The 17,278-nt window shown below is 48.6% G+C and overlaps 1 protein-coding gene across 1 annotated transcript; it reads right to left on the reverse strand.

The window, feature by feature from the left end:
- Positions 1 to 1,132: 1,132 nt before the first annotated feature.
- LOC138807156 (CUB domain-containing protein 2) lies at positions 1,133 to 16,444 on the reverse strand. The gene is made up of 6 exons (XM_069992755.1): positions 16,366 to 16,444; positions 10,986 to 11,333; positions 8,696 to 9,031; positions 7,143 to 7,496; positions 4,280 to 4,458; positions 1,133 to 1,459 (listed from the first exon to the last, which is right to left on the reverse strand). Exons 1-6 carry the CDS (start codon positions 16,442 to 16,444, stop codon positions 1,133 to 1,135), a joined length of 1,623 nt encoding a protein of 540 aa, XP_069848856.1.
- Between the last annotated feature and the right edge of the window lie 834 nt (positions 16,445 to 17,278).

The raw sequence follows: 17,278 nt of genomic DNA on the forward strand, positions 1-17,278 counted from the left end.
GAGATTTCTATTATTATACAAGGACTACTTGAGTGATCATTATGCAAATATAAAGGTGAGCATGGAAAGTGGTGTATTATAAATGGATTTTTTTGTTTATTTTTCATTAACAAGATTGTTCCACCTCTTGGTATCAAGGAGAGCTTCAGAGAAGGGTTGATGGGTTTGCATAATAATTCAAAGGATTCAACCTCCACCCCCTGTGTTGTGGGTGGACTGGAGCCACACTGAATGAAGCCCTAAGACAAGAGAAGGCACAGGGCCACAAGGAGCCACAGGGCAAGGATGGATGGGCTCTACCTTAGCCCAACATCTGGGCAATGACAGAGATACATGGAACTTCAATAGTCTATGAACCAAAAACAGACATGTAAGGAAAAACTCCATCATGAGAGAGAGAAACCCCTGTCCACAGCCTCATTTCTGAGGATCATGTGGAGCCTACCTGTGGTTTCTAGGGAGACCGACCCAGCAGGGCTACCTCTCCATCTGTGAACCAGCCTCCACCAGGAAGCACAGGACAGATCTTCAACAGTGACATCATGTGGCCGGGGATGAAATGACAACACTAGATGGGGCTTCAGCTCTGCTCCCAATTCCTGGAATTCAGAGGCCAGAGCTGGCCTGCTTTAGACAGATCTTCACAGCATCTGGATCGATTCAGGAGGGTGGAGGTCCCTGGGTGGATATTGAGCCTGTTGCTAATGAAAACTTGGGATATCATTGGGAAAATAAGGTAAGAATTTGTGAAGCATTCATACATGATGCAAAGTGAATCCCACCCAATCGGCTGCACTGATCGCCACTGTCCAAGATGGTAACCAGTGACACATATGGGCGGATCCTTTTCTGCAGCAGCATATCTTTGAAATTAATAGCAGTGATTGCACTCTGATACACAGGGGACTGCAGTTACAGAGCTCTTACCCAGTCATGCTCTTCTCTGAGCCTCCCACCAGTCCTGCAAGGTAGCAGGGTGGAGGTGGTCCCTAGGAAACAGAGGCTCAGAGAGGGACATGACTTGCTCAAGGGTCACCTATGAGTCAGTCATCAAGATGCCATCCTGCCCCTGTTGTGAGTACCCAAGCCACCTCCCAGGGATGTCAGATGCCAGGCGTTCCTCCCTGCCGGCTCACAGCAGCATCAGGACCACAATGGCAATGACCATGAGGACTCCAGCCAGGATGCAAAGACCCAGGAAGACGATGTCACTGGTGTCCTGGGAGACCATGGTCACTGGACCCTCCAGCACCTCCACTTCATCCCCGGGTGGCGCCTCCTGGAGGTGTTCAGCAGTGGCAGCATAGGGCCCAAGCCAGTCAGAGCCGGACAGCAGGTGGACAGAAGCCTCCTTGCGTCGGGGCTCACAGCGGACTTCATACTCATGTACATCCTCCCGCCCGGCCGCCGAGAAGTCAATGTACAACACGCTGACGATCACTGATGTGTTGTTTCTTCTCTGTGGGGACCAGGGCATGTACTCACACCTGATGCAGCCTGGGCTGAGCCTGTTCCCCCACACACCCGCCTAGCCCAGATTCAAAGCCTGGTCCAGCCACGGACTCCTTCCTATTGACTCGGAGTCTTGGAGGTTGCATCTATAAATTGGACAGTTTGAGAGTGGGTGGTCCCACTTATAGACAGAGACCCCCATCTATAAAAGGCTAACATCCCATCTGATGGCAGAGCCCATGGCAGTGTAAACAATAATGGCTAACACCTGGGAGTCATGTTTCAGGCTCTGTGTTTTGAGTGTGGGAATTCATTTAACTCTCACAACTGTCTTATTTAGGGCCATTAGCATTCTCCCATTTTACAAATGGGGAAACTAAGGCCTGGTCTTGTCTGAGGCCAAAGGGAAGAGATGTTATTCTGACCTAGACCTGCCCACTTTTAACTATGTTGTTTGCTGTCACATCTCACCCCAACCAAAGAGCAGATGGTCAGTCCCCACTTTAGGAAGGTTTGCAGAGGTGACTACTGAGGCCCACAGGCAATAACTTGCCCACAGTGAGATCCAAAAGCAAATCTCCTGCCTCTCAGTAGCTTTGTCCCTCATGCACCGTGGGCTTCCTTTAGGAGCCTTTTCTTCCCAGTTAGCGAGCAGCAGCGTCTCTATCCTAACACCACTTGTCCTCCTGGATGGTACCCTCAAGTTGGGAAGAGCTATTAAAAAGCCAGATGGGAAGAGTTATTAAAGAGCACATTGTGGATGAAAGAGTTAGGAGTTGGGTGGCCTTGAGCTAGAAGGACATGTGGACCAGGGCACAAGAGGCCATTCTGGTGTGGTTTGTAAGGTAGAACAATTCTCCTTTCCCACTCCAGATCCTCCACTGCCACTACTGCTCAGGCCACCCAGCTTGCCTTGCGTGTGGATGGAGGGAGGACCCCGGTGAGTCGGGCTTCTGCAACTCGTTAAGTCACAGGAGCTGCCACGCCATAGGATTCTGGCCTGGACCCTTAGAAGGACTGAAAGAATGTTACAAGCAACTTGGCAGATTAGGGACCTCTTCCACCTTTGGCTTTCTGAAGGTTCTAGATCTCTAGTCTCTAAAGGAGCTTTCGGTGTCCTCAATCTGTCAGCCTCCCTTAGCCCTGAGAGGAGTTTGTGACATGAGTTTGGGGGTTACAGAATCAGGACATGAGCAAAGCAGGACAGGACCTGAGACTGCAAGAAGACCACTGTGTGTGTGGGGTCACTCTGAGCCACAAAGGATGGAGGGTAACCCTAGAGACTAGGAGTAGGAGGCGGGGGGCTTTCATGAGTGGCAAAGGAAAGGAATTGGGAGGGTTAGTCTCTAACGTTGTCACAGAGGGGTGCACGAAAGGTTAGCCTTGATATTTTTTATTGCATTTGGCTAGCTGAGTCTCCTTGACAGCAATTCTATATAGATTGGGCCTCAGGGTCTAGGACTTTTGCAGGTTACACTAAGCATCTGAGTCTAAGATCCTCATGCTCCATATTACTAGGTATTAACTCATCAGTTCTGTGGTTCTGAGCCTTGGATTGAGGGGGAGCTCTGAGACTATATCCCTAAGTCCTTGGTTCCAGGACCTCATGAGTCTCTGGGAATCCTTTGTCTTCGTCATCCCCTAATTTGATGAAATGTGCTTCTGTCCCCAAGAAAACCCCTTGGGATTCAGGGCATGGAGTGGGGTGAGTACAGAATGCCAGGATTCTACTTCTAAAGCCCAAAAGATAGTTGCTGAAAGAAGGCTAGAGGAGGCAGGGGGAAGAACTGGAGGGGCAAGAGGCACATAGCTAGCGGTGAAGGGCAAGGAGTGGTTCACTGGAAAGAACATCGTATCTGCCAAGCCAGGCTGCAGGTCCCCAGATGCCAACACTGGAGTGTATCTCCAATAGAGGTGAGCCATGCTTCCTTCTGTGCCCACCTCCCTTCCTGCTCTCTTTCACACAGTCTAAACTTCCAGGGTGCCAGGCCACTGCCCAGTATTCTCTGAGAGCCCCAAGCCTCCGTTCACAGACTCCTCCAAATCTAAGGATGGTAGACAAATTTTATTTGTGAGCTTTGCAGCCTTCAGAGAGAGGGTGACCCTGTTACTTGAAAAACACTTTCGTTTGTGGAACCCTTGGATGGATTTGGATTGCTAGCTTGGGGAGGGGTGGGGGTGAAGAGCAGGGCTGGATGAGTCTGTATATTAAAGGGAGGAGGACTTTGGTGTCCCTGAGGGAGAGGAGGGAGGGGAGGGGAGGAAGAGCAAGGAACTTGAGTAATGGTTACCACCAGGACCGTTTTTTTTTCTTTGACGGTTGTGGGGCTTGAACTCTGGGCCTGGGCGCTGTCCCTCAGCTCTTCAGCTCAAGGCTAGCGCTCTACCAGTTGAGCCACAGCACCACTTCTGGTTTTCTGGTAGAAAATTGGAGATAAGAGTCTCACAGACTTTTCTGCCCGGGCAGGCTTTGAACCGAGATCCTCAGATCTCAGCCTCCTGAATAGCTAAGGTTACAGGCGTGAGCCACTGGTGCCTGGCTTACCAGGACCTTTTTAGAAGAGTGGTCAGTGAGCACTGTGGGCTCTTGCTGGGCTGCCTGCCAGGTCCCTTCTCCTAACTTCTTTCTTTGAATTATCTGCTATGCTGAGGCTACACAGAGAAAGACCTCAAGGTGAACAAGAGCCTAGAAGGACCGAGTGAGCTGTATCCAGGCTTGTGCAGTCACTACTACCAGAAGGAGAAGCTGGAGAATGGTAGATACCTTTTAGCTTGGCTCCGAGGCCCTCCCTCCTGCCTGCCCTCCTTCCATCTTCCCCACCCCTACCTGAGACTCAGTGCCGCAGGTGTCAAAGCGGGCCTGGATCCGGAAGTTGCTGCCGACTTCTTGGGCAGCACAGCTCCGGCTGCCCAGGTAAATCTTGGTCCGCTCCAGTGGGGCCAGTGCCTGTGCTGAGATCAGGATCTGGAAGTCTGTGCGGGAGCAGCTCACGTTCATGGGCACCACTGGGAGCAGGAGGGGGAAGCCGGAGGGAGATGTTAGGGACAGGCAGACTGATCTCATGTCCCCAAGCCCCACCAAGGGAAGTAGATGGAAAAACCAACACCCAAAGTACAAAAAGCTCTTACAGAATCCTCCAGAGCATACTAGGGGATATTTTGCATGCATGACTCCTATTGTAAACTCTTTGGGACTGTGCACAACACAGTGTGTCTGATTTTCTCTAAGCCCAGCATGAGTTTGGCAGTCCTGAACACTAAAGGAATGATTGACTGTGTATAATAAAGGCTACTTGATGGGCACTGGTGGCTTACACCTGTCATCCTAGCTACTCAGGAAGCTGAGATCTGAGGAACATGGTTCAAAGCCAGCCCAGGCAGACAAATCTGTGAGACTCTTATCTCCAATTAATCAGGAAAATCCTGGAAGTAGAGAAGTGGCTCAAGTAGTAGAGCCCTGCTTTGGGTAAAAAAGCATGAAGCTCTGAGTTCAAGCCCCACTATTGGCACAAAAATGAATGAATGAATGAATAAAAGCTACCCTTGGCCAGGCACGGATGGCTCACACATGTAATCTTAGCTACTCAGGTGGCTGAGATATGGGGATCATGGTTCAAAGCCATCTCAGGCAGAAAGGCTATGAGACTCTTGCGGGGGGGTTCCCGTTGTGGTCCTGAACTCTGGGCCTGGGCGCTGTCCCTCAGCTCTTCAGCTCAAGGCTAGCACTCTACCACTTGAGCCACAATGCCACTTCCGGCTTTTTTTTCTGCTTATGTGGTGCTGAGGAATCGAACCCAGGGCCTCAGGCATGCAAGGCAAGCGCTCTACTACTGAGCCACCTTCCCAGCCCCAAGGCTATGAGACTCTTTTTTTTTTATTTTTTTATTATTTTTTTACCGGTTGTGGGGCCTGAACTCTGGGCCTGAGCACTGTCCCTCAGCTCTTCAGCTCAAGGCTAGTGCTTTACCACTTGAGCCACAGCGCCACTTCCGGCTTTTTTCTTTTTGCTTATGTGGTGCTGAGGAATCGAACCCAGGGCCTCAGGCATGCAAGGCAAGCGCTCTACCACTGAGCCAACTTCCCAGCCCCAGGCTATGAGACTCTTATCTTCAATTAATCACCTAAAAACTGGAAGTGGAGTTAAGCCTCAAAGTGGTAGAGTGCTAGTCTTGAGCAAAAAAAAAGCTCAGGGGCAATGCCTAGCCCCTCAGTTTAAGCCCCAGGACTGACAAAAAGCTACCCTGGTGCCCTGCAATACATTCAGTCATTCATTTAGACATTTAACAAATATTATTGAGGGGCTGGGAAGGTGGCTCAGTGTGTTATTCTAAGTATCACTAATATAGAGATGAAAAGAAAGCAAACAATCGCTGCCCTTTAGAGCTTATGCTGTAAGTGACTGGAAGGGATTTTATGTAAAGTACATGAACCTATAGAATGCTCTGAAGGAAAATCAAGCAGATGGAAGACAGGAAGAGCACAATGGGTTGAGGGGAAGGAGAGGTACAGTTTTGAAGAGTGTGAGGTAGGAAGCCCACACCTCTCCCTGAGAGGGTCCAGTGGAATGGACAATTAAGCTTGTTTTAGTTTTGCAAAGTGAATCTCTGAGTAGTGAACTTTTTATTTTATTTATTTATTTATTTTACAGTGGCTGAGTCCTGTAGACTCAAAGGCTACAGGATTCCCAAGTTCACGGTCTCTCCCAACTATTTGGCAGTCGCCTGTACACTCTGTCACCAGCAAGATATATGAGTGTGACTAAGTGTCGGGTTTGCTGAGTGTGTGTGTGTGTGTGTGTGTGTGTGTGCAGGCCTGTGTGTACAGGGGGGCAGGGGAACGGCTGGCGGTAGCTGGTGGGAGGAAAAGGAGAGAAATCTGGCAGGCAGAGGCCCAGACCCCTCAGCCCCCTCTCCGGGAAATGCCTCAGACATATTTCAGCCTCTAGTGTCTGGGCAGGCTGGGATTTATGAGCCCGCCGTCTCCCACGATGATCGCGGTGGCGCTGAACTGTGTGTCACCCCTGATTGATGCCGTGGCTGCCCTCCCCATGGGGAGGCGGCCTGCAGCCTGGGCCCCATCTGGAGCCTGGCCCAGCTCAAGTGCCCTGTCTGACCCTGGACTCCCACAGGGACCTGGGGAGGGGGAGGAGGGGGTGGGGGGTCCTGTTCCAAAGCCCCTGGAACCAGAGCCAGGATTCGAGTCACTTCTACCTCAGTTCACCAGAGGCACTGAAAGGAGGTGAAGCTTCTTTTAAATCACACGGAGCTGGGAGAGGCTTGGAGCCTGAAAGTAAGTCTAACAGAGGCAGGACAGTGTCTAAAACCCTCTGACTTGTGTCCTCATCTTATAAATGGAAAAACCTAAGCGTGGAGAGCAGACGGGATGAGCCAGCTGTGCCACAGGGCCAGCCTGGAGGGCACCAGGCTCTCACTGTGCTCCCCCCACCCCCAGGATGAAGCCTCATTCTACCCCCCTTCCTGCATCCCACCATCATTTCCTGACCTTCCCCACCAAGGTTTCCTCCTCCTTTCCTCAGTTGGCAGTACCACTGCGCTCTCCTAGGATCTTCAAGACCATGCTAACCTGACCTTTGCGATCCCTCTCTGTGGCAGAACCCTTGTGCTCCAACTCTGATCCAATTTCTTCCCCACTTGGCTTCTTCCCTTCCCCCATCCCCCCCCCCAGCTGACCTCCAATGTAGGCCACAGAGAAGCCTCTGCCGGTGGTGCTGCGGTCTGTGTGTAGCAGAAGCAGGAGCTGGTTGTGGCTGGAGGTGATGGGGGGTGGCAGGTGGCGACCACACCAATTCCCCAGCGGCGCTGCCTCTTCACTGTCTCCATCAAAGGCCGCCAGATGGTCAAAGTCACAGGTCCTGGTCAAGCTGTTGGGTTCCTCCAGGTCCACATCCAGGAAGAATACCTTGACTCGGTAGCCAGGAGGCAGGCGGATGGTCCAATGGCAGCGGATGTTGTTGGGGTAGGAGCCCGGGTACTGTGGGCTAGAGAAGTTGCCGCGCACAGCTGTGTACACCTCCTGGCATTCTCCTGAGAGTGAGGGGAAGGAACAATGGGAGGAGAGTGGGAGCCACCCTCTGCAGCCCTATAGCTCCGACAGCAGGTGCCGTGGGTCCTATCACTACGGGTGGATGTAGCCCCATGGTCAGCAAGCCTGGTTTGAAGCATGGTTCAAACCTGAGCTGGAACTCTGGAAGAATGCTGGCTTGTTAGGAACTTAGTAGTCATACCTGATACTTGTCCTCAAGATGAAGCCCAAACTCCCTGGCTAGACAGACAAGGGAGTTCATGACAGGGTCTTGCCTCTCTTCCCTGATGCTACATTGCTGTGGTTTGGGTAAGTACCACTCCCCCCCGCACAACTCCCAACTAGTAAAGACTTGGTCCCAGCCCACGGTGTTCTTGGAAGGCAGTGGATCCTATATAACAGGTGGGACCTACAAGAAAAGAGGGGGCGAGGTCTAGAGGAGAGATTGGACGTGGATCCTTGTCTGTCTCTTTCCTTTGCTTCCTGGCTGCCATGAGGTGAGCAGCTTCACTCCACCCTGCACTCCCTGCCATGACGCACTGCCTCACCACAGGCCCAAAGACACCAGGCCAACCCATCATGGACTGACTGCTGAAACTAAGCCAAAATAAGTCTTTCCGCCTTGTAATTTGTGCCCAGTACTTTGTCACAGCAACTAAGAACATATTGTCCACTTTCTACATTCGAGTCCTACTAAACACCTCCCAAGGCTGTCAGCACCCCAAATACTCTGTCCTCCACCCTCTTATACAAGCTGTCCCATCTGCTTGGAAGACCTTTCCCTTTCTTTTACCTCTGCCTAATTCCTTCAAGCACTGTTCAATTCTTTCCTCCTTCTGGATATCCCCCAAGACTCTTACAAGTCATCATTGTCTTATCCTTCGCCCCAACTATGAACATTCCAAAGGTCCATCTGCTCCTTTGTGTAAACATAAATCGTAGACCTAATTAATTAATTGCACAAGTATTAGGTCACAGTGTACAGAAGCTTCTCTGAGGAGCACAAGAAGGGACTTACAAAAGAAGTAATGAGCTTATACTTTGGTCTTGGCTAGGAAGGAAATGCTGGAACATTTTAGAGTACAGAAACCCTATGTTCCTAAGGATTAGGAAGGACTGATCTTCCCCTTTCCAAGCATACCAGGGAGGCAGGATTCTTCAGCACAGGGGTGATGGGTGGGTGGGACTGAGCCCCTCCTACCTGAGAAGTAGTAGGCCTTGAATCCCCGGCCTCCAATGTTGAAGTCTGACTTGAAGACCACTTGCAGTTCGTGGCCCAATGATGTGAGGGTGGGGGGTCTGGTGCTGCCACAGTAGTGGTGCCCGTGGGCGGGTCCAGGAGCCCCGAGCACTGCCACATAGTCGTAGGTGCACTGCTCGCTGCCTTCCACCTGGAAGTCCATGAACACCAACTTGACGGCGGCGGGTCCCGACGCGTGGATCACCCAGTGACATTCTACATTGTTGGGGTAGTTGTTGGGGTACTCAGGGCTGGTGAGCACCCCCGACAGGCCAGTCAGGACGCCACCGCACACATCTGCAAGGAAGCCGTTCTTGACATGCCCTTCCTTCCTCTGGCTCCCAGAGCTCTTGTGGCAGGCACAGCTCCAGCACGCCATCTTTGTAATCTTCCCACAGGTCCCACCAGGGATATATCCTGGCCTTCTCCCATTATCTTGAGAAGACCGAGCCATAGGGAAATGAAGTCGCAAGACAGGGACAGAAGGTATGTTGATCTCACTATTGAACTCCAGTAGGGAATTCTGGGGCTGGGGCAAAGCACAGACCTGAGTCATGTGGCCCCAGAAATGAGAGAGCCAGGTCATTTATGCACTGCCTTCCTAGATTCCAGGCTGAGGGACAGAGAGGTGGAGATTGGCAGGGTAACAGTGAAGTAGAAGGCCCAGAGTCACTCCGCAGGAAGAAAACTGGTCAAGTTGTGTGTATGTGTGCAAGAGACCCTTGTGACCTCATCATCCGCTCCCACCAGACCAGGGCTCAAAGTCCCTGAGTCTAGGAATTAGATCAAATCTCCCTAATTGATGAGGAAACTGTGACGTAGAGGAAGATCTGAAGATGAGTGGTCTCTCAGCTCTGCCTTCTGGGAAAGCAACCCAGCCTCTCTGAGCCTTATCTATGCATTAGAAATCATAATGTACTAGGGTCTGACTGGTGTAGAGCTGAGAAGATGGGCAGGTGATGGTGAAGGCTGTGTCTTGCTGAAGCAAGGCCGGGGGTGGGGGGGTGGCAAGTTGGGGCACTATTCCTAAGACTTCAGAATCTTGGGCATTAGAGGTCTTGATTCTTGTCCTCATGCTGTGTGATCTTGGGAAGGTAAATTCCTTCTCTGGTCTCAGAATTACTGTTTGTAAAGTAAGAGTGTAAGAGACAGTCTTAGAGATGCTCTGACACCACCAACCTTAGTAAAGGCTTAGTAAAGGCTTCCAAACAATCTCGGGGACTCCCCAGTGGTCCAGGGAGCCTGGCTAAAAGGTTATTCTTATGTTATACTTCAAACTATCTCTTAACAGTTCAAAGACAGCCATGGTCATGAGTTTTACATGCCATAGTTTGGGTCCCTGGAGACCATCATTAGTCGTGTGTTTTTCAATGATTGGTTTATTATCAAATAAATACATGCTACAAAAATGCTGCCTTTGCCTTTTTTTTTACACACTAGGGATTAATAGACAGTTCCATTAAATAGAAGGGTTTTCTTATCTAATAAGATGTTGGAGAACATGGCACATGGCACTGTGATTTGGATATCATAATATTCTAAAATATCCAAGGGACTAAAATTTCCAAACTCTGATTTGATCGGCCCACCACCATTCTTGTACTAATATCCCACAATTCGGAGCCTCTCCTTTTGTTTTCTTTTGTTTTTGTTTCTGCTTTTGTTTTTTTGGTCGGTGATGGGCCTTGAACTCTGGGTCTGGGTGCTGTCCCTCAGCTCTTCAGCTCAAGGCTAGTGCTCTACCACTTTGAGCTACAGCGCCACTTCCTGAACCTCTACTTTTGACATGGACTGGGTGTCTCACCGAGTCCTGGGGTTATTGCAGGTGCACCCTGTGGATCAGGAGCCCTTGCTTGGGCTGGCATGACTAAGACTTTTGGTCTTGGCCTTGAGTGCAGAGAGGAGGTCTGGACCCTTCGGTGGCTTGATGCCACACCACAGGATAAGAATCATCAGGGCAGATAGAAGGCCATGATGAGCCTGGACTCCAAGTACAGCCAGAGCCTCTGGGGACCAGGGACTCCTGGAGGAGGAGTTGGAGTGTTCATGGCAGCAGGGCCGATAGTCACCAAGACTATATCTGCCATGAGCACCAAAGACTCTACCTCTCCCTTGCTGTGCAGGAGAGCAGGCCCATCCAAGGTCACAGAGCAGTCTTTGCTAAGATGCTACCTACAGGTCTAACCTGAGCCGCTGCCCTCGCCCACCTCCAGCCCAGGGCCAGCTTCTCTGCTGCTGAGACCCCACTCACCTTTCTGGTAAGCTGCAGAAAAGCCATGGCTGGCCACATGCTTGTCTGAGTGGAAGATGATGGACATGACATGCCAGGAGGAGGAGAAGGGCGGTGGGGGCACCTGGCCGCAGAACCTCCCCAGCAGGTTGCCCTTGTCTCCAGAGGCCCCGTTGTAGATCTCCAGGAAGTCGAAGCCGCAGGTGTCATGGTACTCCAGGTCAAAGGCATGAAAGGTGAGCAGCACAGAGGATCCCTCAGCCACCACAATCAGCCAGCTGCACTCTGTGTTGTAAGGGTATAGTCTTGGGAAGTTGGGGCTGGAGAAGTTTCCAGAAGGTGCTGAGAGTACACCTCCACATTTGACACCTGGGGCAAGAGAAGGATGGCTGCAGTCGGCAGGGGTTTTGGATATATATATATATATATATATATATATATATATATATATATATATATATATATATATATATATATATATATATATATATATATATATATATGGCGAAGCTGGATCATTAGCCACCAAGTCGATTCACATATCCATGTATTTGCATGTCCTTCAAATACTGGATATTGAAGCGTTCTTTGCTCCATTCAACAAATATTGTTTGAATACTAGACATCATTCTAAATGCTAGGGTCACTGCCGGAAGAGAACAGACAAGTGAAATGAAGAACATCTGGAAAAGTGACAGGTACCACAGAGAACAAGGCAAAGAGGGACTAAAGAAGGGTTAGTGTGTCCGGCACTTCTTGGTGCTGTAACAAAATACCTGAGACAGAAAACATGAAAGAGAAATGATTTATTTTGACTCATAGTTTCAGAGGTTTTAGTCTATGGTTCTTGGCTCCAAAGGCAACATGTCATGGTGGGGAGGGTGTGTTGGAGCAGAGCTGGTGACCTCATGATAGCAGGAAGCAGAGAGGAGAGAAGGGGAAGGGAGGAGAGGGGAGAAAAAGGGAAGGGAAAGGGAAGAGGGAGGGAGAATAGGAGAATGAAGAAGGAAGGTGCCAAGGACAAAGTATAGTCTTCACCCATACTGACCATTCCTCCAATCATTTCCTATCTTCCACAGTTTCTACAACCTCCAACAAGCCATTCAATTATGTCCACCAATGGGTTAATCTATTGATTAGGTCAGAGCCTTCATGATTCACTCACTTCTTAGAAGCCTCATCCACCTCTCAATATTATATCGGGGACCAAGCCCTGAAGTCATGAGCCTTTCAGGAAGTACTTCATGTTTAAACCCTAACAGTCTAGGGTGTGCCTCAAATTCTAGATAAAACATTACCATCTGCCAGGCCCCTAGATACACACAGCCAGAAGTGTAGAGATTAATGGTAACAACTCCCCTTGGTGAACATGTACACGACCCATTACCATGCTAAAAGTGCATTCTAATATGTACATTTTTAAAAAGGAAACAATGAAAGGAAACTAATAAGAATAATTCTGTCAAGGAAAGAAATCATGTCTGACTATCAGACCTCTTTAAATGCATTCTTCAGAGTTTTGACTTTGTAACCACATGAAATAATTCATGTAAAATCAAAAAATTTAATGAATCCCTAAAAATCTCAACCTGAAGCAAATCAGTGGAGTTATGTATCAGTTGGAGACACAGTCACATGGAGAAAAATGATTATGAATGAGCGTGAATCCTGACTTCTGACAGTACATCTCTAGTAGGACAGATCTCAAGGACAAATGAACCACAAAGACATCTTTAACTATGTGCAGTAGTCTTACTCTTAGAAACAATATTAAGTATTGATTATTTATAAATATTACACATATGGATTAAAGCAAAGAAATATGTTCATATCAATTGAAACTAAGATGTTCAGTGTGAAATGAGAGACGAAAAAAATATTACTACAGTTGGGCTGTGGTAGCTCATGCCTATAGTCCTAGCTACCCAGGAGGCTGAGATATGAGGGTCATGGTTTGAAGCCAGCTCTGGCAACAAAGACTCTTATCTCCAATAAATGACTTAGAAAAATACAGAAGTGGCCCCGTGGCTCAAGTGGTAGAGCACTAAACTTGAGCCAAAGAGGCTCAGAGACAGTGCCCAGGCCCAGAGTTTAAGTCCCCAGGATCGGCAAAAAATAAAAATTATGTGTGTATACATATACATACATACATATGCATGCATGCATGTATGTGTGTGTGTATGTATGTGTGTGTGTATGTGTGTGTGTATGTATGTATGTATGGCATGGTTGCATAGGGTCAGGGGGACCCAGTGAGTTAAAGCCCAGCCTGAACTATACATAACAAGAAAACATATATATCAGGTAAATTTTAAACTCTTGATTCTTGACATGAGTTGAAATATCAATATGAATTGATATTTTCTCCATCCCTTGTTCCCTTCCTTTCCTTCCTTCCCTCCTTGTTTTGGTTTAAACAGGATATAACTATGTAACTATGTTGCTAAGACTGGTTTCAAATTCAAGATTCTCCTGTTTCACTCTCCTGAGTACTAGAATCACTTGTGTATACTACTATGTCATAGATTTAGTTTTATTGCTTTAAAACATTGTTTATTAAACAAGCTCAGGAGCAATAATATTGCAGTTATGCGTTATATCCCTAGGCTTGAGATTCAGATTATTGTGCCCAACTGAACTGGGGCTCCATAGAGAACTGGCTGGTAACCAGGTCTCCAGCACTGGAAATACACAAAATGCACTTCAACACACTTATCGTGCTAAATAGGAAAGACACTCCCAAGGACTGCTGGGATTTTTGTCAGAAGACACAGGAACCCACTTGAAGGCTAAAGAAAATACAAGTTGGACATCAGTAAGGAACAATGCGGTTAAGATAGCAGTTTGAAGCTAACCCAGGTAAAAAGTTCCATGAGATTCTCTCAACCAATAAAAAATGAGGTGTGGTGGCATGTACCAGTCATACCAGATATTTGGGAAGCATAATTAGAAGGACTGAGATTCATAAGTATAAAACTCTAGCTGGAAAAAAAAGAACTATACGACTAGAGCCAATATCCCATGGTGGTTTGCAAACGTCTGATTTTCTAATGGTATTTTTTTCTGTAGTCTTCTATAAATAACAATGTTCCCTCGCTAGCTTTTGAGAAATCTAGTCCTATAATGATGACAAAGTAAATGTCTCATTTCTTGCCCTTTCTACTTACCAATTAAAAAAAAGAAGTAGTGTCCCAGACACACACACACACACACACACACACACACACACACACACACACACACACACACACACACACACACACACACACACACACACACAAAGCCAATAAGTATTTTTCTTAATTTCTTTTGAATTGCATTGTAAATTCATGAGGGTCTTTCATTTGTTTTGCAGTACTGAGATTCAAACGCAGTCTGGTGCTAGCTAGGCAGACACTCAAGCCACACTTTCAGCCAATTTTTGGCTTTAGTTATTTTTCACATACGGTCTCTCATTTTTGCCCAGTCTTGGACTTTGATCCGCTTTCTTATGCCTCCCAAGTATTCAGGGTTACAGGCAGGAGACACCATTATTTCATGAGATTTTATATGCTTGATGTGTTTCTACTACAATCCTCTTCTTCCTTCTTCCCTTCCTCCTCCCCTCTTCTCTTTCTCTTTCTTCTCCCCTCCCTACACCCTTCTTTCTCTTTATTGCAGTATTTTCCCCATAGTATTCACACCAGTAGCATACTGCTGATTTTACTTGTTTATTTGGCTCCTCTTTTTTTTGTTGTTGGTGGTGGTGATTGTGGGGCTTGAACTAAAGTCCTGGGTGCTGTCCTTGAGTTCTTTTGTTCAAGGCTTGCACTCTATGACTTTGAACAACAGCTCCACTTCTAGTTTTCTAGTGGTTAACTGGAGATAAGAGTCTCATGGACTTGTTTACCTGGACTCGCTTTGAACCATGATCCTCAGATCTCAGCCTCCTGAGTAGGTAGGATTACAGGCATGAGCTACCAGCACCTAGCCTTTCTGTTTTTCTTCCATAAATATGTACACTCTCAGATCAAGGATCACTGTCGTTTTTTATCCTGATATAACACAAGCTGTGGCATACATAAAGCAGGTGTTCATTGTGTATTGCGGACTGCACGCATGAGCGAATGAACTCATAACAGTCCTCACTGCAGCCCTATATGGGAAACAAGCAGGGCAGCTGTTAAGAACTCCATTTCACAGATGAGAAAAACATCCCAGAAAGGGAGCTTTTGTCTGACATCATTTGCTTTGGTCTACTAGTGCCTCTTCCACCTCTTGCAACCACAGGCCCCTGTTTTCTACAGTACTCCCTCCCTCCTTCTTCATGTTCTCCTTTCTTTCTTGGAGGGCAGGCACATGACCTTAGCCAGGTAATCCTGCCTCCCTTCCCCAGTGACTAGCCTGTGGAGTGTGCGTGTGAAGTGTGCGTGTGTTCCAGGCTAGGCTAAAGTTGTGCTCCACGAAGCCTTCTGCACCCCTCTATCCGCCTCAGGTGCTCTCTCTCCAGGGAACAGCACACTGCTTTAGGCTGGAGGTTGGAGCCCTGGAAAAAAATCACACTGGCAGAAGGCAAGAATCATGTGAAGAGTGGAAATGGCCCTGAGGCCAATGGAGCCTAGGCTGCTGTACCCGGGCTCAGCTCCATCCCTGTCTCCTGCTTGGTTACAGAGCCAATGCCTTTTCCTTTTGTGTTGAAGCTTATCCAGAGCAGGTTCTGAAGCATCCTGAAGCACACACTTGAATAACATCCCTGGAAGAAAGACACACTGGCCAGGCACGTGCCTTGCTCAAGATCTGCGCTGATTCTGACAGGAACCTTCCCTGGGGAGCACAGAGAGAAGGTGGGGCTGAGGAGGGCCAGGCAGCTGGGACAAAGCCACACACCAGTGCTCTGCCTCCCAGGGGCTCTGGGCTCTAGAGGGAGGGAAACCATCTTACTATATGGGGGAAGGGATGAGCTTCCCAGAGGAGGTGATACTTCAATGGTGAGAAGGGTTCCTTGGAAGACCTGTGGAGTTGGGGGAGCAGGCACCATCCCTTTCTGGGCTCCTCAGGCAGGGGCCAGGACCAGGAATGGCGTCTGATTTCTGTCTTTCTGACATGAGAATAAAGGGGCACTGTGTCCTTGCCTATCCTCCACTGCCGTCTCCCCTCCCCCCCTACCCCCTAGCCTGCCCACAGGACAAGATGCACCATGATAGTCAGCACAGAAGTCCTCAGGTCCAGCACAAATGAAGACCTTGTCCACTAGACCCTAGCCAGACACATTGACCCCCAGTGTCCTCTAAGGAAGGCCTGGTGGCTAGAAACTAAGAGCATTAAGGTTTGCCTGCCATCCAAGCATTCTGACTTCCCAGAGAATAAACCCAGGCTCCACCTTCTTCTCTCCACCCACCCTCCATGATCCCATAGCTCCTACCTTTCGTGGCTTGGGCCCTGGGACCTGGATGGAGCAGTACCACTGCTAACAGCAGGCAAGACCCCCACTCCGCCAGCATCTTCTCACGAGGGGCCTGCACAGGGCTACTGAGCTCAGGGGAGCCAGGAGCAAAGGGTCTGAGTCAGAGAAGGAGAGGTGAGGCTAGAAGGGCCTCCAAGTTAATGGTGGTGTGAATAATTCATCGGCCCTCGAATTAGTAAGCTGATCTCTAGGTGCTTCCTTCACTTCACGCTAAGGTGGCTGATCTAGTGTCACTAGGCTGACACATTCTGAGATCTGTACTGGCCACAGTGTAGAAGGAAGGGAAGCAGCTTGGGCCTGGAAGGAAATTGGGTAGTGGAGACAGGACCTGAGTTCCAGGGTCGGGGATCACTCCCAGGTTAGCCTCCAACTTGCCCAGTGACCTTAACAGTCAACACGCAGGGGTGTTGCTCTTCTCATCTGTCCAGTGGGGCTATTCAACCCTGCCTCTGAGATAACCTATACTGAATTACACAGAAGGCACTGAATATATGCTATCACATAGAGTAGATGTTTACCATTGGTTTTCCCCATCCACCATTCCAAAGGAAGCCCTGAGCCTGAAATTTGTGGGACAAGCTTTCTTCAGATGTGAGCATTGAGCTCAGAAGGGGGAGGGGGAGAGAAGGGAGTAGTATGGTAGAATGTGTGGGAATAACATATTGGATCAGACTCATATTGGTCTGACCACGGGTGGCTCATGCCTGTAATTCTAGCTACTCAAGAAGCTGAAGTCTGAGGATTGAGATTCAAAGCCAGCCAGGGCAGGAAATTCAGTAAGATTCTTATCTCTAAGTATCAAAAAGCCAGAAGTAGAGCTGTGACTCAAATGGCATAGCACAAAAACTCAGAGAGAGCATCCGGGCACTGA

Source organism: Dipodomys merriami, unplaced genomic scaffold (genome assembly GCF_024711535.1).
Source record: "Dipodomys merriami isolate MVZ:Mamm:240054 unplaced genomic scaffold, mDipMer1.0.p SCAF_412, whole genome shotgun sequence".
Lineage (NCBI taxonomy): Eukaryota > Metazoa > Chordata > Mammalia > Rodentia > Heteromyidae > Dipodomys > Dipodomys merriami.